The sequence below is a fragment of the Bos grunniens genome, chromosome 23, assembly GCF_055505025.1.
Source record: "Bos grunniens cultivar Pamir isolate PY7600 chromosome 23, Bosgru_T2T1.0, whole genome shotgun sequence".
NCBI lineage: Eukaryota > Metazoa > Chordata > Mammalia > Artiodactyla > Bovidae > Bos > Bos grunniens.
This window is the reverse complement of record NC_141187.1, coordinates 25394316-25420964: the sequence shown is the minus strand read 5'-3', so window position 1 is coordinate 25420964 and position 26649 is coordinate 25394316. Positions and strand designations below refer to the sequence as shown.

At 41.1% G+C, this 26649-nt stretch overlaps 1 protein-coding gene across 9 annotated transcripts in view; it reads left to right on the top strand.

Moving 5' to 3' along the window:
* The window catches only part of PKHD1 (PKHD1 ciliary IPT domain containing fibrocystin/polyductin), a 443740-nt gene that overhangs the window by 116450 nt on the left and 300641 nt on the right, over positions 1–26649 (top strand). For all 9 annotated transcript variants that reach the window (XR_015152761.1, XM_086370763.1, XM_086370767.1 and 6 more), the window contains one exon: positions 15392–15548. Coding sequence is in view for 8 of the 9 variants with exons in the window: in XM_086370763.1 (XP_086226889.1) it covers positions 15392–15548 (157 nt within the window). In the remaining variant the exon portion in view is untranslated. The remainder of the gene's footprint in view (positions 1–15391; positions 15549–26649) is intronic.

Sequence of the window (26649 nt, the reverse complement as noted above, 5' to 3'; positions counted from 1 at the left end):
TTGATGAAGTCCAGTTTATCTAGTTTTGTTATTGGTGTTGTGCTTTTGGTATCACAGTGAAGAAATCATTTCCAAATCCAAACGTCATGAAGATTTCCTCTATATAACAACAAAGAAGCATCTTTTATGTAAATTATGTTGACCTAAGTTCTGTCTTTAAAATTAAAATCTCTAGCTTAGTCTGAAGAAGATTAACTTCATTTATCTTCTGCTCTTGCCTCTAAACATCCTTTCAGTAAGGTCAGTCGCTCAGTCATGTCTGACTCTTTGCGACCCCATGGACTGCAGCATGCCAGGCTTCCCTGTCCATCATCAACTCCCAGAGCTTGCTCAAACTCATGTCCATTAAGTCGGTGATGCCATCCAACCATTTCATCCTCTGTCATCCCCTTCTCCTCCTGACCTCAATCTTTCCCAGCATCAGGGTCTTTTCCAGTGAGTCAGTTCTTCACGTCAGGTGGCCAAAGTATTGGAGTTTCAGCTTCAGCATCAATCCTTCCAATGAATATTCAGGACTGATTTCCTTTAGGATTGATTGGTTTGATCTCCCTGCAGTCCAAGGGACTCTCAAGAGTCTTCTCCAACACCACAGTTCAAAAGCATCAATTCTTTTGGGTACTTCTTATCCTCTCAGTTGTTTGAGGAATTAGGCAAGGTGTCAATGATCTATGTCCATTATTACATTGTCTATAAATGTTCTCAACATATTCAAAGGTTTAAAAATGTTTTAAACGAAGGTTTAGGTTTGCTTTGGGTTGCTCAAGTGAAAACTTAAAGACTGGCAGAGGAAAAGCTACGTTCCCACCTCAGCTGTGTGTGTGTGCACAGTTGTGTACGACTCTTTGCCACCCCATGGACTGTGGCCCTTCAGGTTTCTCTGTCCATAGAATTTTCCAGGCAAGAATACTAGAGTGGGTTGCCCTTTACCCCAGAAAGAGGAATGAGTAACAAGGAAATGTTATTTCTTTCTTCTTTACGTGATTGATAAGGAGGTGAAGTGAATTTTTTCTCAATTTTCTGAAACAACAGAAATTCCTTTGGATAGATCCTAGGCAAAGGAAATTTCACCTGAAGGAGTTGTCCAGAAGTAGGAAATGGGGAATATGGAAAGCTGTGCCATGTGCTTGCCAACTTTTTCATGGCATCCATTGATATGGCTCATACCTACCAAAAATGCATTATTTTTTGGCCGCCGCATGCAGCTTATGGGGATCTTAGCTCCACAAGCAAGGGTCAAAACTGTGTCCCCTGTAGTGGCAGCAGAATCTTAACCACTGAACCACCATGGAAGTTCTGAATGCATGTTGATTGGCCCATCAGGAAAATTTGAGAAGAGCTCCTTGTGCACGCATGCTAAGTTGCTTTCGTCATGTCTGACTCTTTGCCACTCTCTGTACTATAGCCCACCAGGCTCCTCTGTCTGTGGGATTCCTCAGGCAAGAAGTAATCTTGCCAGTAGGAGTGGGTTGCCGTGTCCTTCTCCAGGGGATCTTCCCTACCCAGGGATAGAATTGTGTCTCTTACATCTCCTCCATTGGCAGATGGGTTCTTTACCACTAGCGCCATCCGGGCTTATTGGGAACTCTATTTCATCCCATTGGGAAAACGGGGAAAGAAGAAGCTTCTATTTGATTCAGGCGAAAAAGAGCTATGTGAATAATTAATCCTCAGCCAGTTGAGGTCCTGATTTTCCGCAGAGGGATAATGCCCCCAAATTGGGAGAACTCCTGGAAAGGTGCTTTGCATGTGTTATGTTACGATCTCTGATCCCATACTGCTTATTGAATTAGTCCAGTCTCGGATCCCTAGAAGGTTGATTACTGCTGCTTTAAGGCTCATTCATGGGGGTCTTTGTGGCTTTTAAACGTCCAGACTTCTTGGGTGATAACTATGCTTGTGGATTGTTTAGTATGTGCTGAGGGTTCTGAGTTTTCTGCCTTTAAAGACACAATAAAGACAGTTTTTCAAGTGTTTGTATAAACTTATGTGTATATGTTATACATATACCCCTGTTTATACATTATGTGCATTGTATACAATGAATGCCAGGTGACTGGAAAGCAAATGATTAAAGTGCATTTTGCTATCTGGAAAGTCTATGGAACTTTATGATTTTTTGGAAGGGTTTTGGAAAATTTTTCTTTATGGGGTTTTCTCTAAAGAAGAGTTTGTTGGAAAAATGCATATATTTCATTCATTTTATTTATCATCAGTCAAAGCAATAACTTACACATATATATTTAAAAAACAGTTGAGAGCACCTTTCTTTGAGATAATAAATAGATGGCAGTTTAGTTGATTTTTGGAAGCTTTATTTTTAATCACAGGGACATTTAAATTATGTTGCCACTGGGCTTGCCACACCTACCCATACTGATACCTGGCATATGAAAATTTGGAAAAATAAAACATTGACATTTTCCCATCATGTCAAAATAGCATGTGGTTTTGATCCTGAGAGTGGAGGGTTTCCATCAGACTGCTGTATCTGAGATCTCTGGGTCTATTTCTTCCTTTGCCTGGACTGCTGTTCCTGGTAGTTGGCATTATTCAATTATCTCTACATTTTAACCTTGGTGTTTACCTCTAATGTCGCTCAAGTCAGTAGATGATTCATTGCATCTGGAACCAATAAACAGGGTTTGGCAGAAAAGGGACAGTGTGTGGCGGATGCGTTTAGAGGGAAGGGAACAATGCACTTGAAGCTGGGCTCTAAGAGCTTACAAATTCAGTTATGCATTTGTGGGTCCAGGGAAGGGTCCCATAATGCCTGCGCCATAGAGAGTGCTCAGTAAATGTTCATGAAGCTGATGGTGATGATTTAATCAACACAACCAGTGTATATAAGAAAAACATCTGGACTGCAGGGAACAGGCAAGTTCCCCAAATTCTAGATCCTTAAGATGGCATCCCAGCTTTGAAATCCATCATTTAATCTTTCTGGGCTTCCTCATTCCCAAGTAGGACGGATAATTTTGTGGCATTAGCATTAAGAAAAATCATCTTTTGCATCATCAAATGCCAGACTATATATGCGTGAATGCTTAATGATAAAAGATTATGCTACTTTGATATCAGGGGATCTTAAAACCTAAATTAACATTTCCTTTGTCTTCCTAAAAAGTATGGTAATCACTATCCTTAAAGAATGCAGGAAGAGTTATGTAGTCAAGATTGATGAAGATAGCATGTCCAGGTACAGAATGGATTTCTCTGGTTTCAGAGCTTGGTTTTCCTCTGCGTTGCCTTTTTTTTTTTTAAGTAAGGGAATAAAAAGCCAGATTCTCTTCTCTCCTTGGGGAGCAATGCAAGCAAAAAAGTAATGCTATTAAAACCAATTATATTCAAAATACTATTTTCAGAAGTCTAGTCGAAATCTGGGCTTTCAAAAATTCTTCGTCTCTCCCGAAGGACATGCATTATGGTTGTGTTTAGGATCAGGAAGGTTTTGCGTTTCTTCAGCCTAAAATAGAGAAAGGTTGTGAAGACACAGCAGCCCTATGACATTTTCTGTTTTTCTTCAGCTGTCTTAACTTTTCCTGAGCAAATGAGTTCTCAGGTCTTAAACTTCTTGGCATTGTAAATGAACAACAACAACAAAAAAACATACAATCCGAAAAACTGTATTGCCAGTCCTGTGTGCTGGGAGTCACTTGTACAGTGGGAGAACCATCTGACTTTCTGCCCAGCACCACTGTCTTAGCAGCTTAAGACAAGGCCCGTTTGTTATCTCCAAGTTTCTGCAGGTCAGATGTCTGGGAGCAGAGTAGCTGGGGTCTCTATACAACATCTCATAAGGCTGAAGTTAAGGTGTCAGCCTAGTTACATCCTTACCCTGAGCTCAAGGTCTTCCTTCAGTCTCATTCAGGTTGTTGGCTGAAATCAGTTTCTTGAATCTACAGGATGAGGGCCTCAATTTTTGTTGGCTGTTGGCCAGGGACCAGTTTGGGTCCTTGAGGCTGCTCTTAGGTCCTAATCACCTGGTTCTCTCCATAAGCTGGCAGTTTGCTGCTTCAAAGTCAGTGAGGGCTCTCTCTTTTAAGGGCTCACTTATATGTCTATCCCCTTTGACTAACCCAAAGTCAGCTGATTTCTGAACTTAATTATACCTGCAAAATTCCTTCACCATTGCCGTATGATGTAACCTAGTCATGGGAGTGAGATCCCATCCTGTTCATCAGCTCTGTTCCTACTTCAGGGGAGGGAAATATCTGTGGCATGTATATGAAGGGGGATCAAGACTCCTGGGGGATATCTCAGAATTCTTAATATACATAGTATGCTCAAATTTGGGGATTAGAGAAGGTCTCTAGACATGGCCTTTGTGAAAGTCAAGTTCTGCTGGCCTTGCAGTCTGTTCCATGTCTTTCTGAAGGTCACACATTTCACTGAAACCTGAGTGCCAGGGAAGGGACCCATTATGGTCTATTTCGGAGAAGGCAATGGCACCCCACTCCAGTACTCTTGACTGGAAATCCCATGGATGGAGGAGCCTGGTAGGCTGCAGTCCATGGGGTCGCTAAGAGTTGGACACTACTGAGCGACTTCACTTTCACTTTTCACTTTCATGCATTGGAGAAGGAAATGGCAACCCACTCCAGTGTTCTTGCCTGGAGAATCCCAGGGACGGGGGAGCCTGGTGGGCTGCCGTCTCTGGGGTTGCACAGAGTCGGACACGACTGAAGCGACTTAGCAGCAGCAGCGTGGTCTTTTTCCATTCCTGGAGGCTTTTTTAAAATTGTATTTTTAAAAACTGTTTTTTTTTTTTTTTTGGTTTCATTATGTAGCATGTGGGATGTTAGTTCCTTGACCAGGGTTGGAGCCCGAGTCCCCTGCCTTGGACGTGTAGAGCCTTCACCGCTGGACCACCAGGAAGTTCCTCCATTCCTGAAGGCTTTACTGAGCTGTTAGTTCTAGCTTCCAATGAGGTGTTCAGGTTTGAGGTGGTCTCTGGGGAACTTAGGAGAGAGAATTTTTACTCTTGGCAGACTACCTATCTCTATACTCAGTGTTTCTCAAAGCTGGCCATGCCTGATGCCCACACAAGCACTGGAAGAAGACTTGACTTTGGTTCTGATCCAAATGTAAGGAATCGATGTGATGTCACCTGTAGCTCAGACAGTAAAGTGTCTGCTTACAATGTGGGAGACCTGGGTTTGATCCCTGGGTCGGGAAGATCGCCTGGAGAAGGGAATAGCAACCCACTCCAGTATTCATGCTGGAAAATCCCACGGACCAAGGATCCTGGTGGGCTACAGTCCATGGGGTCGCAAAGAGTCAGACACGACTGAGCGACTTCACTTCACTTCACTTCACCTCAGACCTAGAAACGTGCCTGGGCATGTCCTTGCCCTCTGTGATCTGTGGGCTTGATTCCTCCAAAGTGGTGGGGCAAGGAGGAAAGAGGGGGGAAACCATGGAGAAGACTCAATTTGTTTCTGTTCATCAGAAACCTACCCACTTTCTTAATTGATTGTTCATTACAAAGTAGCTTGATGCTTCTTTAGCCTGGAAGCTAAGTGTAATCAACTTTTGTTTGTTTCTGTAAAAAACATTTTTTTTTTTTTGCCCTTGAGGAGATCATTATTTCTATTGTATGAAGATGGTAGCCCAAACATTAAAAGTAATTAGAGCAGATGGCAGTGAATACGGCTATTGTAAAATACAGGGATGCTTACAAACTGGTTTTCATTCTCTTGGCTTCCTCCTTTTCTTTCTGCCACCACATATTCATTTTGCTTCCCTTCAGGTATAAAGGGGAGGGGAAAAGAAAAGGAGGAAGAAAAAGGTTCCCCTGGTACATGAAACTGAGGAGCTGTCAAAAGGTTCATAGCAGGGAAAGTGAGCTCCCGTGTATTCAATCACTGAAATTAAGTGTTTTCGAAGGTGGTGCAGTCACGGGTCCATTGCATGGGGAAATAACATGCTGTAGTCCATCACTTAAAATGTTAACCTTGTCTCTTACTAGTGACTGGGAACAGAAACACGTGCTCTGCGCTCGCTGGTTAAATGGCAGCGTGTCAGCTCTGTGGAAAAGGCTAGCGTGTATCTGTCAGTCTTCTGATTTGGCCTTATGTGTGTATGTGTACATGCCCATGACACACACACACACACACACACACACACTCACTTCCACTTGCCCTTATGTAGCCTTCAGAGACCTGGCTTATTGCTTACTGGAAAATGAAGAGAATTGAACCAGTTTCCAGTGTTTCAGTGTATAGTCTTTTGCTATCCAGTTCCCAGGTTCTTAGGTAGTTGTATTACAATTATTTATTTTTAATTGTAGAAGGCTCTATTTTGAATATATTTCAGTACTGATGGAATATAGATATACTGTTGTTGATTAGTCACTAATCGTGTCCGACTCTTTTGCGACCGTGTGGACTATAACCCACTGGGCTCTTCTGTCCATGGGATTTTTCCAGGCAAAAATACTGGAATCGGTTGCCATTTTCTTCTCCAGGGGATCTTCCTCACCCAGGTATTGAATCTGACTGTCCTGCAGTGGCTGGTGGATTCTTTACCACTGAGTCACCCAGGAATCCTATAGATGTAGTGTTCTGAGCATATTTTAGGTACCTAGACAATATCAGTGATTATTATTATACTGATTATATACATCAGAATATATCAGGAGTAAGCAATTTTTTTCTACAAAGAGCCAGGTAGCTTTTAGCTTTGGTGGGCCATAGAGTCTTTGTCACGAACAGAAAACAGCCAGAAAACAGTATTTAAGTGAATGGTCAAACCGATGTTCTAATAAAACTTTATTTTTATTTCAGCTATAGTTTGTGAACCCTGCTATAGACTGCTGAATGTTTTACTTGATTCTTTTCTCTGTGACATGAAGAATTTGAGGTCTTTATGCAGTTGGAAAAATGACTGAATGCCCTTCTTCAGCAAGAAGATAACAGAGCTGTGCAAACTTCTTGCCTCCAGACCCAGCCGCCCTCTCTGGGCTCCTTGCTGAGCTTGCAGCATTTCACACGTCTCCTTTCTCAGAGCACCTCTGGCTCATACTCCACCTCTGCTCCCATCTTTTATCTGAGAGGCTGGACCCTGATCACTCGATATGAAATAGATTCTCCCACACTGGCGCTTCTGTTCTACTTCCCCTTGCTTTTGCTTTTCAGATCACGTGATTTGTTTTATTTATTTATCTTTACCTCCCTAAGATATAAGCTCCCCAAGAGCAGGGTTTTGTTTTATTTTGTGGTCAATAAATATTTGTTGAATCCAGAGATTCATCTGCTCCTGCAGGCAAGGAGGTTGAATAGAGTCTATGATGATTGAGTGAGATAATATTTGTTTTTTAAAAATTGTATTGAAGTATAGTTGAAAAAGCAAGAGAGTTCCAGAAAAACATCTATTTCTGCTTTATTGACCATGCCAAAGTCTTTCACTGTGGATCACAGTAAATTGTGGAAAATTCTGAAAGAGATGGGAATACCAGACCACCTGACCTGCCTCTTGAGAAACCTGTATGCAGGTCAGGAAGCAACAGTTAGAACTGGACATGGAACCACAGACTGGTTCCAAATAGGAAAAGGAGTACATCAAGGCTGTCTATTGTCACCCTGCTTATTTAACTTGTATGCAGAGTACATCATGAGAAACATTGGGCTGGAAGAAGCACAAGCTGGAATCAAGATTGCCAGGAGAAATATCAATAACCTCAGATATGCAGATGACACCACCCTTATGGCAAAAAGTGAAGAGGAACTAAAAAGCCTCTTGATGAAAGTGAAAGAGGAGAGTGAAAAAGTTGGCTTAAAACTCAACATTCAGAAAACTAAGATCATGGCATGTGGTCCCATCACTTCATGGGAAATAGATGGGGAAACAGTGGAAAGAGTGTCAGACTTTATTTTTGGGGGCTCCAAAATCACTGCAGATGGTGACTGCAGCCATGAAATTAAAAGACGCTTACTCCTTGGAAGGAAAGTTATGACCAACCTAGATAGCATATTGAAAAGCAGAGACATTACTTTGCCAACAAAGGTCCGTCTAGTCAAGGCTATGGTTTTTTCAGTGGTCATGTATGGATGCAAGAGTTGGACTGTAAAGAAAGCTGAGCGCCGAAGAATCGATGCTTTTGAACTGTGGTGTTGGAGAAGACTCTTGAGAGTCCCTTGGACTGCAAGGAGATCCAACCAGCCCATTCTGATGGAGATCAGCCCTGGGTGTTCTTTGGAAGGAATGATGCTAAAGCTGAAACTCTAGTACTTTGGCCACCTCATGTGAAGAGTTGACTCATTGGAAAAGACTCTGATGCTGGGAGGGATTGGGGGCAGGAGGAGAAGGGGACAACAGAGGATGAGATGGCTGGATGGCATCACCGACTCGATGGACGTTGAGTTTGAGTGAACTCCGGGAGTTGGTGATGAACAGGGAGGCCTGGCGTGCTGCGATTCATGGGGCAAAGAGTCAGACACGACTGAGCGACTGAACTGAACTGATAGTTGATTTACAGTGTTAATTTCTGCTATACAGAAAAGTGATTCAGTTATTATATATATAGATAATATATATATGTATTTACATATATATGTATAATGTATATATGTATTATACTGTTCAGTTGAGTTCAGTCGCTCAGTCGTGTCCGACTCTTTGCGACCCCATGAATCACAGCACGTCAGGCCTCCCTGTCCATCACCAACTCCCGGAGTTTACCCAAGCTCATGTCCATCGAGTCAGTGATGCCACGGTTAAGTGCACACAAAAACGTTAGCCATTATGAATAATCTTTAAAATTTCATATTTCAGAAATTTAAAGTAGTGAGGGTAATGTGTAGGTTTTTCAGTTGTGAGGTGAGTGATACTGTAAGTCACACGTCTAGCACTGTGCCTGGGGCGTAGGAGGCATTGGTCATGGAATAGTCTTCAGGCTTATAATTCAGAAGAGACGTTACTTAGGGAGATTTAGAGATTCAAGTGGAAGAGAAGATGAAGAAAGTTTCTGCAAATTTGTTCTGTCTGCAGACTGTACTAGTTCCTTAAGCTCAAGAGTGCTAAAATAACTTACCTGGATGAGGCACCGAGCTAATATCAGTATTGTTAGAGAAATCATGGCATGTAGGATGTTCACAGAAGGGAGATAGAGGCTGGTGAATTGCCCGGTTTTCTAACAGGGACAAAGTTAGGTGTGAACTGGGTCCCAGTTGCTGGCAGAAGGTGTTACTGACATTTCTTTGAGTCATCGATGTGCTGGGCAGTGTGTGTGTGTGTGTGTGTGTGTGTGGGGGGGTACTTTCTGATGTTATCTCATCATCGTGAAGGGTTTATAAGCACTGAGAAAAGAAGTGATCACTGAGAGCAAGCATGAGCCCAGTAAGAACAAATCATGCCAAACTAATTTAATTTCCTTTTTGTTCCCTAAGGAGTTATTAGTTTAGAGGTCAGGGGCACTATTTGTAATCCTGGATTTGTAAGTGGTTGGCTTTTCCTACAATGAGCATTTTTTGGGTTTCATAATCAGCTGAAATAATCTCAGCCTGTGTTAATTTATATATAGTGTCCAGGTTGAAAAAAGGAAAGGTAATTAACACACTGGATTTCACCTGGTAGGCAGTCTTTACCAGAGTTAGCCATCTAATTTTCTGAACTCCCATAGTACCTTGCTTATACTTTTAATTATTGAATTAATCATGCTTTATATTAATTACCAAGCTATATATCTTTTTTCAATGATAACACAAGCACCTTAAGAACAAGGATGAGGTCACATGTATCTAAAAGAAATACCTTTACACTAGCTCATTCAGGAAAGTTTGGGATTTTAATTGGCCACCATGCAAAATATCACCCAATATTATAATGCAATTATTAAAATAGCCAAGACTCTTAATTGGGAGAGCAAGTGTTATTTAATAAATGGTATGAAGTCATTTCACTATTTGGGGAAAAAACAAAGCTAAGATAAAAAATAAGGATAAATGGAAAACTTCCCACCAACATAAATTCTAAATTAGTTCAGGATTAACATACAAATGTAAAATCCTACAAATCAAGAAGAACACACATTAGAAGTGCTGTTTGTGTCAGAATGAAAGAAAGGAGTCTTATGTGTAAAAGAATGGGGGATGTTACAAAAGAAAAGGTCTGTACATTTGGTTTGATAAAAATTTAAAACATTTCTATGTAAAAGATCACTGAAAAAAGTAGAAAAAACCTGCAGCTTCATATCAGATTATCTTAGTTATGAAAACAATATTTTAAATTATGGGTTAGCGATTATGAGCTCACAAAAGAGTTGAGTATTCAAACATATTTTGGCGGTAAGTACTGTGTGCCAGGTACTGTTGTAGGTACTGCGATACAAGGGCTTCCCTAGTGGCTCAGTGGTAAAAAAAACACGCCCAGCAATGCAGGAGAGCCGGGTTTAATCCCTGGGTTAGGAAGATCCCTGAAGAAGGAAATGCAACCCACTTGAGTTTTTTTTGCTTGGGAAATCCCATGGACAGAGGAGCTTGGCGGGCCACAGTCCAAGGGGTTGAAAGGAGTTCGTCACGACTTGGGAACTAAACAACAACAGTAACTGGAATACAGCAGAAAACCACGATGTTCTCCTGAAGCTTACAGTCAACTGGGGCTTAAGTAACTGTGAACAATACACAATATTTCAGTGATGGTGAGTAAGTTCTTTGGAGAAAACAGAGCTGTGTAAAGTGGGGAGAGAGTGTCAGTGATAGGGACCTGTCTTTTCCTATTGCCAGGATTAGTTTGCTGAAGCAGGCATTCTGGGGAGGTGTCAACTAGTTCCTTCTTGTCTTTGTCATCCAGGAGACACTGTTGCTAGAAAGATCCCCACACCCTGCCTGCTCCACCATCCCTGCTTAACACAGATGCTCGCAAATAGGTCTTTGCTCTGCCTGGTGTTCCAACTTGATGATCAATGATTTCTCTCAAGGTAACTCTGGTGGTGTTGCAAATACATTTAAGGTGACACCTAAGATTTGCAGACACTGCACATTCCCTGAAGTTCAGAGAAGTGCTGACAAGCTGTAAAGGAAAAAACAAATTGCGTTCTCTTCTCGCTGAGCCAGGAAAGTTTTTGCTTGTGTTTTATTTGGTTTGGGGTTTTTGTTTTGGCTTATTTGGGGCTGTAGGTTCTGAGGTAAAAATGAGGTTGTGTTCTGAATAGTTTCCAAATCTTTATTTTTATCCCCCCTCATATGCCCCCATATGCCCATAGGCAGATATTCTTCATCTGCAGAATGGGAATGAGTGATTTGTTTATCTCGAAGTTGAAAACCAGAAATAAAGGCTGAACACCTTGGGGACTATGGTAGAAAGAGGTGTAATTTGGTGCAAGTGAAACTTGCATTGACCTGGGAGTTGAGTTGGTGGCACAGAGCCTGGCTTGCACCTAAAACATTACATTGGTATCAACTGAGAGTTTTTCAAATGTATGGACAAGAAGTCTTTTTAATGATACTGTTGGCATTCTTTTTTGCTTGATTGGATCAAAATGATAGGAATGGAAGGATAAAGATGTTGGGAAGTGGGCCACCTCCTCTGTCTCGTGCAGTTATTGCCTAGGAAGCCCGTGGAATGGAATTATACTACCATTGTGTCTGCTATGAAAATATAGAGCTAAAATTCTTATAGTGGCATACATATTACCATGGATTCCCTGACAACTTGAAATCGTGGAGATAGTTGATTCTTCTACTTCCCAAGGTGCTGTCAGACACGTGAGGGTCCATTAATGTTTTAGGCCTTTTAGTATTTAGTCATTGTTTTGTAATAGGCATGAATTATCAATAACATTTTATATAATTTCAAGATATCTGTATTATGGTAAAGAAAAGTTTTGGGCAGAGAGAAGCTTAGATCTTTTAAAAGTTAATGCTTAGCATTGATAACTATTTGAAATGTACTACACTGAATAAAGGGCTTCCCAGGTGGCACCCACCTGCCAATGCAGGAGACATGAAAGATACATGTTTGATTCCTGGGTTGGGAAGATCCCCTGGAGGGGGCATGGCAACCCACTCCAGTATTCTTGCCCGGAGAATCCCATGGACAGAGATGCCTGGTAGGCTACAGTCCATAGGGTTGAAAAGAGTTGGACGTGATTGAAGCGACTTAGCACCTATAGCACATTTTATAAATATATATGTGTATATAAATATATATGTGTATATAAATACATATGTGTATATAAATATATATATACACACACATATATACATACATTGTATATATAAGGCTTCCCTGGTGGCTCAGAGGTTAAAGCGTCTGCCTGGAATGTGGGAGACCTGGATTTGATCCCTGGATCGGGAAGATCCCCTGGAGAAGGAAATGGTAACCCACTCCAGTACTCTTGCCTGGAGAATCCCATGGAGGGAGGAGCCTGGTAGGCTACAGTCCATGGGGCCGCACAGAGTCGGACACGACTGAGCAACTTCACTCATACTCATTGTATATACAAACACACTCACACATATATATTCTTTTACAGATACTTTTCCATTCTAGATTATTCAGTTCAGTCGCTCAGTTGTGTCTGACTCTTTGCAACCCCATGGACTGCAGCACACCAGGCTTCCCTGTCCATCACCAACTCCTGGAGTTTACTCAAACTCATGTCCATTGAGTTGGTGATGCCATCCAACCATCTCATTCTCTGTTGTCCCCTCCTCCTCCCCAGTCTTTCCCAGCATCAGGGTCTTTTCCAATGAGTCAGCTCTTCGCATCAGGTGGCCAAAGTATTGGAGTTTCAGCTTAAGCATCAGTCCTTCCAATGAATATTCAGGACTGATTTCCTCTGGGATGGACTGGTTGGATCTCCTTGCAGTCCAAGGGACTCTCAAGAATCTTCTCCAACACCAGAGTTCAAAAGCATCAATTCTTCGGTGCTCAGCTTTCTTTATAGTCCAACTCTCACATCCATACATGACTACTGGAAAAACCATAGCCTTGACTAAACAGACCTTTGCTGGCAAAGTAATGTCTTTGCTTTTTAATATGCTGTCTAGGCTGGTCATAACTTTTCTTGCAAAGAGCAAGTATCTTTTAATTTCACGGCTGCAGTCACCATCTGCAGTGATTTTGGAGCCCCCCAAAATAAAGTATGTCACTGTTTCCATTGTTGCCCCATTTATTTGCAATGAAATGATGGGACCGGATGCCATGATCTTAGTTTTCTGAATGTTGAGTTTTAAGCCAACTTTTTCACTCTCCTCTTTCACTTTCATCAAGAGGCTCTTTAGTTCTTCTTCACTTTCTGCCATAAGGGTGGTGTCATCTGCATATCTGAGGTTATTGATATTTCTCCTGGCAATCTTGATTCCAGCTTGTGCTTCATCCAGCCTAGTGTTTCTCATGATGTACTCTGCATATAAGTTAAATAAGCAGGGTGACAATATACAGCCTTTACGTTGTCCTTTCCTGATCTGGAACCAGTCTAGACTATTACAAGATATTGAGTATAGTTCCCTGCGCTATGCAGTAGGTGCTTGTTGTTTATCTGCTTTAGATATAATAGTGTGTTTCTTAATTCCAAGCTCCTAATTTATCCCTCTTGAGCTTTTGGGTCTGTTCTGGTGGCATAAAAGGAAGCTCCACCTTAAACAGCTCTAGGCTGAGAAACTCAGTCTGAAGTATCCTTTTTTAAATAAAGGGATAGGATTTCTCTAGAGTCCTTTCCGTCATTGATCTTCTAGAAATCCAAGTGTTTTGCTTTTCATATATTTTGTCATAGTGAGTCGGGACTGATTTACAGATAACCTGGTTTGCCGTCTCTGGAGTTGTCTTTACCATCTTTCAATCTTTCCCATCTTCTCACCACTTTATTCCACTCCAATTTCCTCCTGTCACCCCTCCCCACTTTCTCTTTGTGGATTGTACAGGAGTGAATTAAAGTATTACATGAATGTAGAATGTCTAGCCTTATAAGCAGATGTTTCTGTATTTTTACCTCCCTGTGCCTAGCTTCAGTGTGAGATCAGTAGAGTGCAAAATTTCCCTTCTACTTTTTGAGTCTGTGGATGCTTATCCTGTGGGCATGTTTCATACAGCTCACAACAATGCTCAGGTACCACATCTTTCCTTTTTCTCCATCTTGCTGAGACTACTTATCACTGTGCTGAATGCCTTGCCATCTCTTAAATTGGGATGACTCATTGACTTTTATCTCCTTTATAGATGCAGAAAATGAAAAGATCCTACTTTTCCTTATTCCCAAGCTTTGTTGGTGGTGAGGTTCAGTACAATCTGGGACTAGAGAGCTGGGGGTCAGTATACCCTCTGGAAAATCTATTGACTCTTCTAGGAGCACATTTCTCTATTTTCTGTGTCTGAAACACTCCAGGGCACTGTTTTCTGTGGAGGTGCAGTTATTGGCATTATAAACATGCCTCGCCTTCCCTCATCTTCTCTCATCTGCCTCTTAACACCTTATCAGAGGACCTTCTAGACATCTATTTTATAGGAACCGGGGCTTCTCATTAGGTTGGAATCTGGGTGGGAAGAACTGTGGGGAGAGAGGCATGCACTTGTCATCTGTATGACCTTGAGCTAATCACCTTTTCCGAGAGGATTTCACTACATTCATAGAATTACAGTTCCATGGCTGCACAGGACATGTAGACCTGTTCACTGCCTCTTTCATGAGCCAGAAACTGCTTTCTGTGACTTTCACATCCTTCGTTGGAAAAGCACATGACTTCATTGTGACCATAAATTAACAGGGAACCAAGAGCTCTGAGAGGGAGATTGAGTGGGGTGAAGGGTGTTTCCTCCTCTGGGCTCCTCACAGTCCTGCTCTGGCTCCTCCCTCAAAGGTTCTGGGTTGTCATCTGAAGTCAGCTGGCGTTCTTGCCATGCATGAGCTTTGCTGCCTGGGATGCAGTTAGCACAGAGGGAAAGGCAACAATAATATCAAAAGAGGCAAAGTAGGAGGATGGGTCTGAACACATGGAGAGAGGAGTTTTCCTATAAAACAGAAATGCTTGCAGTAGAGCCTGTGAAAAATGGCACCAATTACATAAAGTGAAATGCCACCCATTTAAATTCTCTCTGTTCCTGACTATTTATGACGTTTTGTCCAAGACTCGATACATGTCTCTACAAATAAAAAATGGAACCAGTCCCATCTGTTAGGTATAAGGGGGCTGTGCTGGGGGAAAAGGTAAGAAAACATTAGCAGCATGTCATTGGAGAACTCCAGAGGCTGAACACAGAGGCCCTTCAGTTACAACTTTGCCCCTTCCGTATTTTCCTCTTTTGGAGTTAGTTGTAGGAAGGTGATTCATTTTATTGAGAGGTTTAAAATTAAATTTAAATTAATTTGAGTTTAAGGAGTTTCTATTTTGATGGATCACCCAGACTATCCTGCTTTTAAATAAAGCAAAATAAAATAACAAAACCTGTTTTCCAGGGCAACTTTATCTTTCAATTCTGCGGGAGGTGGTCCAGGGCTCACAGCTGGTTTCCCCAGAGACCGCCACAAGAGGGCGACAACGTCACGGTGGAGAAGGGCCAGCTGCTTCTGTTGGACACCAACACCAGCATCCTCAACTTCCTCCACGTGAAAGGTTCGTGGAGTTTGGATATGGGGGTGGCATTATTACATATGATCCTGTTATTTTAGAGGCAGGGATCCGGAGGACATTTTGGATAAGTTCCAGCACCTGGTTGACAATTTATTCTCAGAACAAATTGAGATTTCACTATGAAAGGAAGAAGTGATCAGAGGGTTCAAAACGAAAGCCTTTTCTTTTGACTCTTAAAAACACAGAGCTTGATTATTTTAGTTTTTCAAGTACAAAAGGGTGAACAGTGTTCTCCAAGAATATGCTTCTTTATTCAAGCCCTTTGTATGCATGCTTGTCCCTGGCAGCACCCACAGTATAGCAAAAGGCTCTGAAATCAGTTAATGCTGCTGCCTTTGAAATTCCCTGCCGAGAAGGCAGTGCCTTCAGGCTTTTACCCTGTTGTGGTTTTGACTTCCTGGTCCCGTGGAAAGTCATATAAATAGGCTTCCTTATTGCAAAACCGGCCACATAGCTCTAGGGTCTGGGAATTTGGGAGAGATTGAGAATTTACATTTTAACTCCTCCACCCCACCACCAAGTGACTATGTCAGTTTTTTCTACCTCCTCATGCATTTGTTTCCTTATCTGTTAAATGAGAATAAAAATCATTGCCTACTTCAGTAGTAGATAATAAGGAATGGTTATCAAAGGGACTCTTGTTCATCGGCAAATGAAAATTACTTGGGAAATGTGATTAGTTATGGAGATCTATAAAACGGCACCAAAGCACCATTCTTTACTATAAATATATTTAACATTTATAGGAGCATTTGTTCTTGTTAAAGTAAGAGGGTGGCTATATGAGGGAGAATAAAATATTTTCCAGGGAATAAGCTGATGGAGTGTGACTACCCATCTCTTAAAGGTGGACTCATTAAGAATTTTACATTCTTTACTCTGGAAGCTGCTTTTTTCCCCCTCTGGCAGCAAGGAGAAGTTTTCAGGCAAATCACTTAATTAGTACCCTTTAGGAAAAGGGTCTGTGAGCTTGGGTTCCTGACTTGGCTTTGTGGTGTGTGCGTGTGTGTAGCCAGTGGCTATGGGGAGTGCTGACTTATTGACAGCTAGCAGCTACCTAAGGACTGGCAATGACAAAGGAAAATTACAGACTTCAAGTCTCAGCTCAGGGAAAAGATGCTCTTTTCAAGCCTTTAACCAGGACTCTCACCACAGGAGTCAAATTCTGTTGGAGGATGGGATGCCCGTCAGGCACTCTAGGGTCTTTTCCTAACCTTGATACCATTTGGGAGAAGTTTCCAAGCCAAAAGTCGTCAAACTCAGCCCATCTGAGGGTCTGGATTTCCTAATAGTCCCCGGTAAATGTTCCATCAAGGAATGGTATTTGTCCATAGGGCCAGAAACTAAAGATGGAGAAGAGGCATCAGAGGGAAAGCAGAGAGTAAGGGGAAGGCCGAGGCAGGTGGGTGCATAACCTGACTTCCAGTCTTGGAGATTTCAAGATCCAAGTATCCCAGATACTCGCTCCAACCTGTCACCTTTCAGTAGTGGTTTTTCTAAGTATTCCCGGTTCAACACTTCACTCTCATTATTCAGTGTAAGTGACTAGGTTTAGAAGGACAAACAAACCCTCATCCTGTGGAGAGGGAAAGACTGTTGTGTGAAGGGTCTCCCCTCTCTCTTGGGAAGTAGGCCCATTGGTAGGATTGTGAAGGTAAGCAGTGGACACCAATTTCTGTATAAACTGGAAAGTATGAGACCTGGGAAAGGACACAGATGAAATTTGGTGCAACAGATGACTTGTGACTACTTACTAAGTGGCCTAGGAAATCTGTATGAGACATAAGAAGCAGTGAAGTATAACACTTAATACAAATGATGTGCATTACTACTAAAGAAAAAGTAGTTAGGCAGCAAGTATAGAAGAGTCAAATGTCTAGTTATAAAATGTGTTGTAAGGATTTCCCTGATGGTCCAGTGGTTAAGACCTCACCTTCCAAAGCAGGGATATGGGTTTGATCCCTGGCTAGGGAAAATTTCATATGCCTCATGGTCAAAAAACCAAAACATAAAACATAAACAATATTGTAACAAATTCAATAAAGACATTAAAAATGGTTCACATAAAAAATCTTAAAATAAGATAAAACATGTTGTTGAAGGTAAGGTAGGATGTGGATGGGAATAATCCGAGTGTCCAGGATGTAAGATTAGAGTTAGTGGAGAGGCGGTGAAAAGCATGTCTTTGTCCCTGAGACAAGTTTTGATTGTGTAGATATCAATATATGCAAAGACTCGAAGTGGGAGGGACTTCCCCATCTCACTCGGTAGCCAATGCATGCGTGTTCAGTCACTCAGTCATGTCTGACTCTCTGTGACCCCATGGACTGTAGCCCACCAGGCTTCTCTGTCCATGGGATTCTCCAGGCAAGAAATACTGGAGTGGGTTGCCATTTCCTCCTCCAGTGGATCTTCCCATCCCAGGTATTGAACCCATGTCTCCTTCGGCTCCTACATTGGCAAGTGGATTGTTTACCACTGAGCCACTTGGGAAGCCAGTGGCTCAGGCCAAAAATCTTGGCAGCATCCTAGACATCTTTATCTATCTCATATCCCATGACCAATCCATCTGTGACTCTTGTTGGCTGAATCTCCAACATGTGTCCCATTGTACCAACCTAGTCCTAATCAACATAACTTTTTGGATGAGACCATCTCAAACAACTTCTTTGTTGCTTTCTATGTTTCTAATTTTTTGGTGTTCTTTAGTAGCAGGACCCAAGTTTTTATTTGGGGCAGCAGTATACCCAGCTAAAATGCTGTATTTCCTCCTCTCCTCTGTGAGTAGACAGCCTGTGGCAAAAAGCTGGCCAGTGAGCTGTAAGGGGAAGCATGCCGCAGGACACCTAGCACGTGTCCTAAAGTAGGGCTGACCTAGTAGGAGGCGAGTCCAGCTTGTCCCTCCTGCTTTCTCGTCTCTGCTTCCTGGAATGTAAATATGATTGCTACATTTTTAGCTGCCGTCTTGGACTGTGAACTGACACCTTAGAATGGGGAAATAGGAGAATGGAAGACATCGGGACCATGATGACTTTTGAGTTGCGTACTAGCATGGCACCTGGGGCTGCCTACCTCTGAAGTCACTTTCGTGATAGAAAAATATGCCTTCATGTGTTTAAGTAATTGGTATTTGACTTTTATGCTGTATAGTAAAATAACCCCCAAAAACTTATTATCTACATCCTTTAAAATATGTCAGATCTTATCACTTCTTTTTTCAACCTACTCCTACCTCAATGGCTTCTCATCTCATTAGGAATAAGCTTCACACCATTATTAAACTTCCAGTCCCTTCATTGACCTTGTCTTCCTCATTCACTCTGATCCAGCTCTTCTGTGAATATACCAGGAACACGCCTGCCTCCAGGCCTTTGCACATAATGCCCTTTGCCTGGAATATTCTTCCTCCAGATGTTCATGTGACTAGCTCACTTATTTCATTCTCTGTTTGAGAAAATGTCAACTTATTACAGAGGACTTCCTGGCAATCTTTTCTAAAATTATAATAATCCTATTACTCTATCCTTTTCTTTTGCTTCACTTTTCTTCATAACACTTACCATCACCACATGACATACTATAAGTTTACTTGTTGATATACAGTCTATTTCCTCTGCTAGGATAAGCTCAAAAAGGCAAAGGATTTCCATCAATTATTTACTGCTGTCTCTTCAGTGTTTAGGACCGTGCCTGACCCTTGATGAGGGCTCAAAACACATGTACTGATTGTTGAGTGGATGGACGATGAAATGGTGCAGAGTTCAGGTCCTGGATGAAATTTAAGAAGTCTCAGATAAATTTTAAATCCTTGCTCTCTTGAATATCAGTTTTCTCATTTTCTGTAATTTACTTTTACTCTCCTTAGTTGTACATGTGAAATCCATCTATATACATATGTACATATATAGACATAAATTTAGTATATATAAATAGTCACCAGAGATAGGTACATAAATTTACATATAGTCACATACATACACATATATATACATATACACATCTACATAAAAAAGTATATCTTCATGAGTTAAAATCCACTGCTAAGTTATTTTTCTGTTTCTAAAAGGCATATGAAGAATGCTTTCCCTGGGGAAGAGCTCCAGCTCTCAACTCTGGTTGAGATGGCATAGTTCTAAACCCCTTGGTCCGTAACAGGTCTGAAAGTACTTGAAGGATAAGAAAAATCCAACAGCAGTTCGCTCTCTGAGTATCTGTTACTATCTTTTTCATACCCGTTCATGACCAGAAAAATAGCTCTGTGACATTTTCTTTGTTCTTGGACACCATCTGTGGGATGAGACAAAGCATGAAAGATTTCAAGCCAAAAAAATAATGACTTCAAAAGATTTTAGCGAACAAGATATTATAGTGAAAGTACTTTGTAAGCCATTTCTACAGTATTGTGAAGAAAATGTTCTACATAAAGTATGTACACACTTTGAAAAGATTAGTGCTAAATTGAAGTGTAACTAGATCACCTGAGAACTGCATTTGGAACCACTTAATGAAGATACGGCACCCTCCATATTACTTTTCCACTCATGGAAACCAGAATCCTAATATATACAGGGACCAGGCTTCTCCGTCAGGAAAACTAACACTTATACATATGGCCCTTGAGAATTCTGAACTTAGCTGTGCCTTCTGTATAGTTCCATGTATAAAATAGAACTTTTTTTTTTTTCCTTATAAGCATAGCTTATAGTAGAAAGGAGGATTATATAAATTTCTTTGAGACAGTTGGAAAATGGCCCCCAATGACTAAGTTTTCACCATTATTTTTGCTGCTGTATATACTGATTCCTGAACTTTTTGGGAAAATGGCACATTATTTTGTGACCATGATAAAAGCTTGAGCTCTCTCTCTTAATATTTCATGTTAATTAGTGAAAGACCTAGAACTTTTGCTTTTTACCATTTCAATTTCTTCCCTCCATTCCTCTTTCTTTTTTTAAAAACTATTTTTTAGGGGGTACTGTTCAACACAAAAGAGAATTAACCCAATCAATTAATACTAATGAGCTGGGATGGAAATAGGCATATTGCCTTGATTTAGTTAATTATATTTTTCGTTCTTTTATGTTAAGATGCCCAACGGCCATAGGCATCGCTGAATTAAAATTTATTATTTTATTCCAAGTAATTATGATGAGCCATAATAACAAAGACGGAACGTTGCCCTCTCGTCTGCGCTATTATGCATTCTGGGCAAGGATTTGGGGCTTGTGGTCTGTCGCTGGAAAAGCATCTTTATTTTCTGAATGAAGCGATGACTCTGTCCTGGTGGTCAAGCCACTTGATGTCAAGTGGCCTAGAGCTTAATGATTAATAAAGGGTCAATTAGGGGAAGATGAACTCTGGAAACCTCTTGTCCCTTGATGTTGGGCTATCAAGAGGAAGATGTTCTGTAGTTTCTTATTCAAAGTGCCATCACTTTACAAGGCTGGAGCAGAAACTTGTGTTGTTTAATAGTACACTGGCATCCTTTCACATGATTTTCTATTTCTTGGTCTAGTGGTGTATACAAAGCAGTTAAACGCTTGGCAGGATTTTGAGCCAGAGAGAACTGAATCTGAATCTGGGCTGTGCTTCTTACTGGCTTCTGTGACCTTGGGCAAGTTGCACAGACTCTGTGAGCCTGAAGTTTCTGCTCTTAGAGTAAGACCTGTTTTAGTAACAGCAGTAGTGATAGCAAATTGCTCACATTTATTGCTTGCTGTTGTGTCGCCAAACTACACTGATCACCCAACTCCTGTGGATGTTTTGGGGACTAAATGAGGGAATGTTTCTAAAACCCTAAGCACAGGGTCTGGGCCAGCGTAAGGATTTGATTCATGTTAGTTGTTTCTTTTGGATTGCAGGGGATAACCAAAGAGATGGCTGGATGTCAGGCCTAGGTTGCAATTTTATTTACAGCTAGCGGTTGCTTCTATATACAAAGCAAACTGAATTACTGAAAGAATTAGCTGGGCAATGAAGACCTCAGATGACTTTTGCCTCCGTTATCTTCAAAAAGCATACTAAAGTGTTTTTTCTTTCTAACAGCAAGGAGAGGGAAGGATACAGAGGTGGAAGCAGCAGTTATTCACTAGGTTGCCTCTGTTCTCCTTGGCATTTTGACTTTGTGGAAGAAGGTTTTCTGGTGCAGTTGGGAATGTGGTCTTGCTGGCTCAGACAGTAAAGATTCTACTAGCAATGCAGGTGACTTGGGTTCAGTCCCTGGGTCGGGAAGATCCCCTGGAGAAGGAAATGGCAACCCACTTCAGTATTCTTACCTGGAGAATTCCATGGACAGAGTAGTCTGCTGGGCTACAGTGCATGGGGTCACAAAGCGTCTGACATGGCTGAGCGAGTAAGATTTTCATTTTCACTTCACTTTCACAGTTTTGAGGACACGCAGATCATTTTAGTCTGTTACACTGGGGATTTCTATAGTGTAGCAATGCATATTCTTGGTTTATTGAGATGAAGCATCTTCTCTTGGCCAGGTTCATTGTAGAGTTTCTTTTTTAAAAGATTAAAAACAATTTTATTGAGGTATAGATGACATAATGTAAATTTCAGGTGTACAGAATAATGATTTGATATTTGTGTATGTTGCAAAATGATCACTACAATAGTCACGACAGATAGGTACAAATATTTTTCTTGTGTGGTGGAAACTTTTAAGATCCATTCTCCTAGCTATTATACTTTCAAATATGCAATACAATATTCCTAGCATATAAAAAAGCAGAGACATTACTTTGCAGACAAAGATTTGTATAATCAAAACCATGGTTTTTCCAGTAGTCATGTACAGATGTGAGAGTTGGACCATAAAGAAAACTGAGCACCAAAGAATTGATGCTTTCAAACTGTGGTATTGGAGAAGACTCTTGAGAGTTCCTTGGTCTGCAAGAATATCAAACCAATCAATCTTAAAGGAAATTAACCCTGAATATTCATTGGAAGGAGTGATGCTTAAGCTGAAACTCCAATACTTTGGCCACCTGATGAGAAGAACTGACTCACTGGAAAAAATCCTCATGCTGGGAAAGATTGAAGGCAGGAGGAGAAGGGGATGACAGATGATGAGATGGTTGGATGGTATCACCAACTTGATGGACATGAGTTCGAGCAAGCTCTGGGAGTTGGTGATGGACAGGGAAGCCAGGTGTGCTGCAGTCCATGGGGTTGCAAAGAGTTGGATACGACTGACTGAACTGAACTGAACTGATGTGCTTCAGTTTTGGTTAAAGACACTTGTGACTAATGAAAGCCAAAAAAGATTAAAAAAATTTTTTTTGAATTGATAATGAAATGAAGAGAGTGCTTTAATTAATTAAATTCAAAAAATTGCCTCGACTTTTATTGTCTTAAGTTCCTTTTTGCACTGACTGCATATATTAGCCTTTTGATTGCATAACACATGCCTAGAGAACTTTCTTTATGTGAACAATTTATAAACTATGTCAGTATTTGCATAGTAGTTCATTCTTTCCATCTGAAGTTTCCATGGCCAACATTGGTGATCCCGATGCTGGGAAAAATTAAAGGCAGGAGGAGAAGGGGACGACAGAGGATGAGATGGTTGGATGGCATCACTGACTCGATGGACATGAGTTTGGGTAAACTCTGGGAGTTGGTGATGGACAGGGAGGCCTGGCATGCTGCAGTCCATGGGGTCGCAAAGAGTTGGACACGACTGAACTACTGAACTGACTGACTGATTATTAACTGTAGTCACCATGCTGTACACCACATCCCCGTGCCTTATTCATTTTATAACTGAAGTGTATACCTTTTGTCCCCTTTCATCGATTTCACCTACCCCTCAACTGGCCACCTCAGGCTAACATCAATGTGGTCTTGATATCTGTGAGCTCAGATTTGTCTGCTTTTGTTTGTTTGTTTTTTAGTTTCCTCTGTAAGTGAGGTCATATGGTATTTATCTTTCTCTGACTTATTTCACTTAGCTTTACGCTCTCAAGTTTCATTCATGTTGTTGCAAATGGAAATATTTCATTCTATTACATTTTATCACTAAACAATATTTCATTGTCTCTCTCTCTCTCTCTCTATATATATATGCAATATCACATTTTAATTATCCATTCATATATTAATAGGCATTTAGGTTGTTTCCATACCTTGGCTATTGTAAATAATGCTGCAATGAACATAGAGGTGCATATATCTTTTTGAAGTAGTGTTTTGTTTTCTTCAGCTACATACCCAGAAGTGGAATTGCTGGATTATACGGTAGTTCTATTTTTAATTTTTTAAGGAACTTCCATATTGTTTTCCACAGTGGCTGCATCAACTTACATACCCACCAGCAGGGCACAAGTGTTTCCTTTTCTCCAAATCCGCCCAGCCTTGTTATTTGTTGTCTTTTTGAGACTAGCCATTCTAGCAGGTGTGATATGGTATCTCATTGTGGTTTTCATTTGCATTTCCAGTTTTATACCGATATTGAGCATCTTTTCATGTACTTGTTGACTCTCTGTATGTCTCCTACTGTTTTTTCATCCTCATCAAGGTTTGAAGATTTCAGAGCGAGGTATTAAGAGCTATAGCCAGCACAGCCTTTTTATCCCAGGTTTTTAACTTGATTCCTTTTCATTAGAACCAAACTAGGCTCAGTTTCAGTAGATGCATGCTTCACAAAATGCTTTACAATGGAGCAGTCTGGAAATGCTATGAAACAGGGCTTCCTGCGATATCTGTGTAGTGTCTCTGTGCATCAGGACCGTGGGAGTCATTGGGCACCTTACCCCGTACCTGCAGTTTTAAGACTTCATCATAGCAGCTTGGATTCAAAGGAAATCCATCGAAGGCATTTGATACAAATGAAATAAGCTGCATTAATGTTTTTTTCTTTCTTTTCCTAACTCTATAATGTCTCCGTCAACATGGGAGGGCTTTGTGGGCTGATACAATTTGTTTCAAATGGATATGTTTAAAATAACATGTAGCAATTGGCTGCAAAAGGAGAACTGAGTGAACTGACTTCTTGCAGCTGAACTGCAGCTACCCTTCAAGGCAGGAAACGGGATGACTATGTACAGATGGTACAACATGGTTGTCTGGGGTTTGCTCAGCAAACTAGGGGCCTGAGTTCAAATGTGAGGCAGTCTCGTGACTCTCCTGTGGTTTTGGGTAGAGTTCTGGGCCTCAGATCAGTGCGTAAATGATTCCCTCCCGTTGCAGGAGGAGAGTGGCTTGTATAAATCTGTTGGCTGTTAATTTTTTTGAATTAATAATGAAATGAAGAAAGTACTTTAATTAATTATACTCAAAAAATTGCCTCGACTTTTATTGTCTTAAGTTTCTTTTTGCCCTGACTGCATATGTTAGCTGTTTGATTGCATAACACAAGCCTAGAGAACTTTCTCATCCGTAGCCCCGAGTGGGAAGTGTGGTAAACGGGTTAGAAAACCTTTTCCCCATAGTTTCAAGCATGCTCCTCAAAAGGGCCTGGGCTACACAGTGACCTTAAAAGGGGAAGTCAGGTGAAGTCAGCAATGGAAAATACTCACCTAAATTCTGGGAAATCCATCCTTAACTCCCTTAATTTTGTGCATTTCTATGTGTCAGTCTTTTCCTGGCAACAAGTTGGTATTACTCATTTTATGAGGGGACCTTGCTTGTATCCAAAGCTAAGTGGGCCAGTGATAGAATTTTTAATAGGCTGAGAACATATCATTCATATATATATATATATATATATATATATATCATGTAACTTTTTTATGAATTAGTTTTATACAAATTCTTTAAAAGCTTAATATTAGGGTGTGTTGTTACTGCCCTTTACCTTTTGAGAAGGTGCAATCTAGGCAGGTAAACTTAAGAAAAAAAGGATCCAGGTCCGTTTTTGCTCAGTATTGTCTGGACTATTATATCTTCTTGTACGTAGCTGTTCAGTCACTCAGTCATGTCCGACTCTTTGCGACCCCACGAATTGTAGCACGCAAGGCTTCTCTCTCCATCACCATCTCCAGAGTTTGCTCAAACTCATGTCCACTGAGCTGGTGATGCTGTCCAACCATCGCATCCTCTGTCGTCCCCTTCTCCTCCTGCCTTCAATCTTTCCCAGCATCAGGATTTTTTCCAGTGAGTCAGTTCTTTGCATCAGGTGGCCAAAGTATTGGAGCTTCAGCTTCAGCATCAGTCCTTCCAATGACAATTCAGGGTTGATTTCCTTGAGGATTGACTGGTTTGATCTCCTTGCATGCTGAGGGACTCTCAAAAGTCTTCTCCAACACCACAGTTTGAAAACATCAGTTCTTCAGCACTCAGCCTTCTTATGGTCCAACTCTCACATCTGTACATGACTTCTGGAAAAAATGATAGCTTTTACTATGTGGACTTTTGTTGGCAAAGTAATGTCTCTGCTTTTTAATATGCTGTCTAGGTTTGTCATAGCTTTTCTTCCAAGGAGCAAGTATATAGTATGTGCATGCTGCTGCTGCGGCTAAGTCACTTCAGTTGTGTCCGACTCTGTGCGACTCAGTAGACCGCAGCCCACCAGGCTCCCCCGTCCCTGGGATTCTCCAGGCAAGAACACTGGAGTGGGTTGCCATTTCCTTCTCCAGTACATGAAAGTGAAAACTGAAAGTGAAGTTGCTCAGTTGTGTCTGACTCTTAGTACATAATAGGTACTCAAATGGTTGTTGAATGACTGAGTTTCTGACCTGAAGAGTCAGATTCATGTTGGCTGTGAATTTTTCTGTAATCAGAGCCCTTCCTGGTATCCTCAAATGTTAGTGGGTTAGTCCAGACAGTGACCAATTTCATTTAGTACTTGTGTATCAGGAGATCAGAGACAAAGGCTTTTTCATGTGGGGGACACTTGGCTCTGAAACCCCTTATTTCTCCCAATCAGACATGACTTACTTTATTTACCTCCAGAGAACAGTCCCAGACATACTTGATTAGCCTTAAATGAAAGATAAGCTGTTGCTGTGAGAAAGGACATGCTTTCAGTAGATGGGCAGACAGACAGATAGATAGATATTAAACAATTTACAGTTTGTGTCTTGACAACTTGGATATTGTAACATGAAAAATGCTATTGAAAGGGACCAGTCCCTTC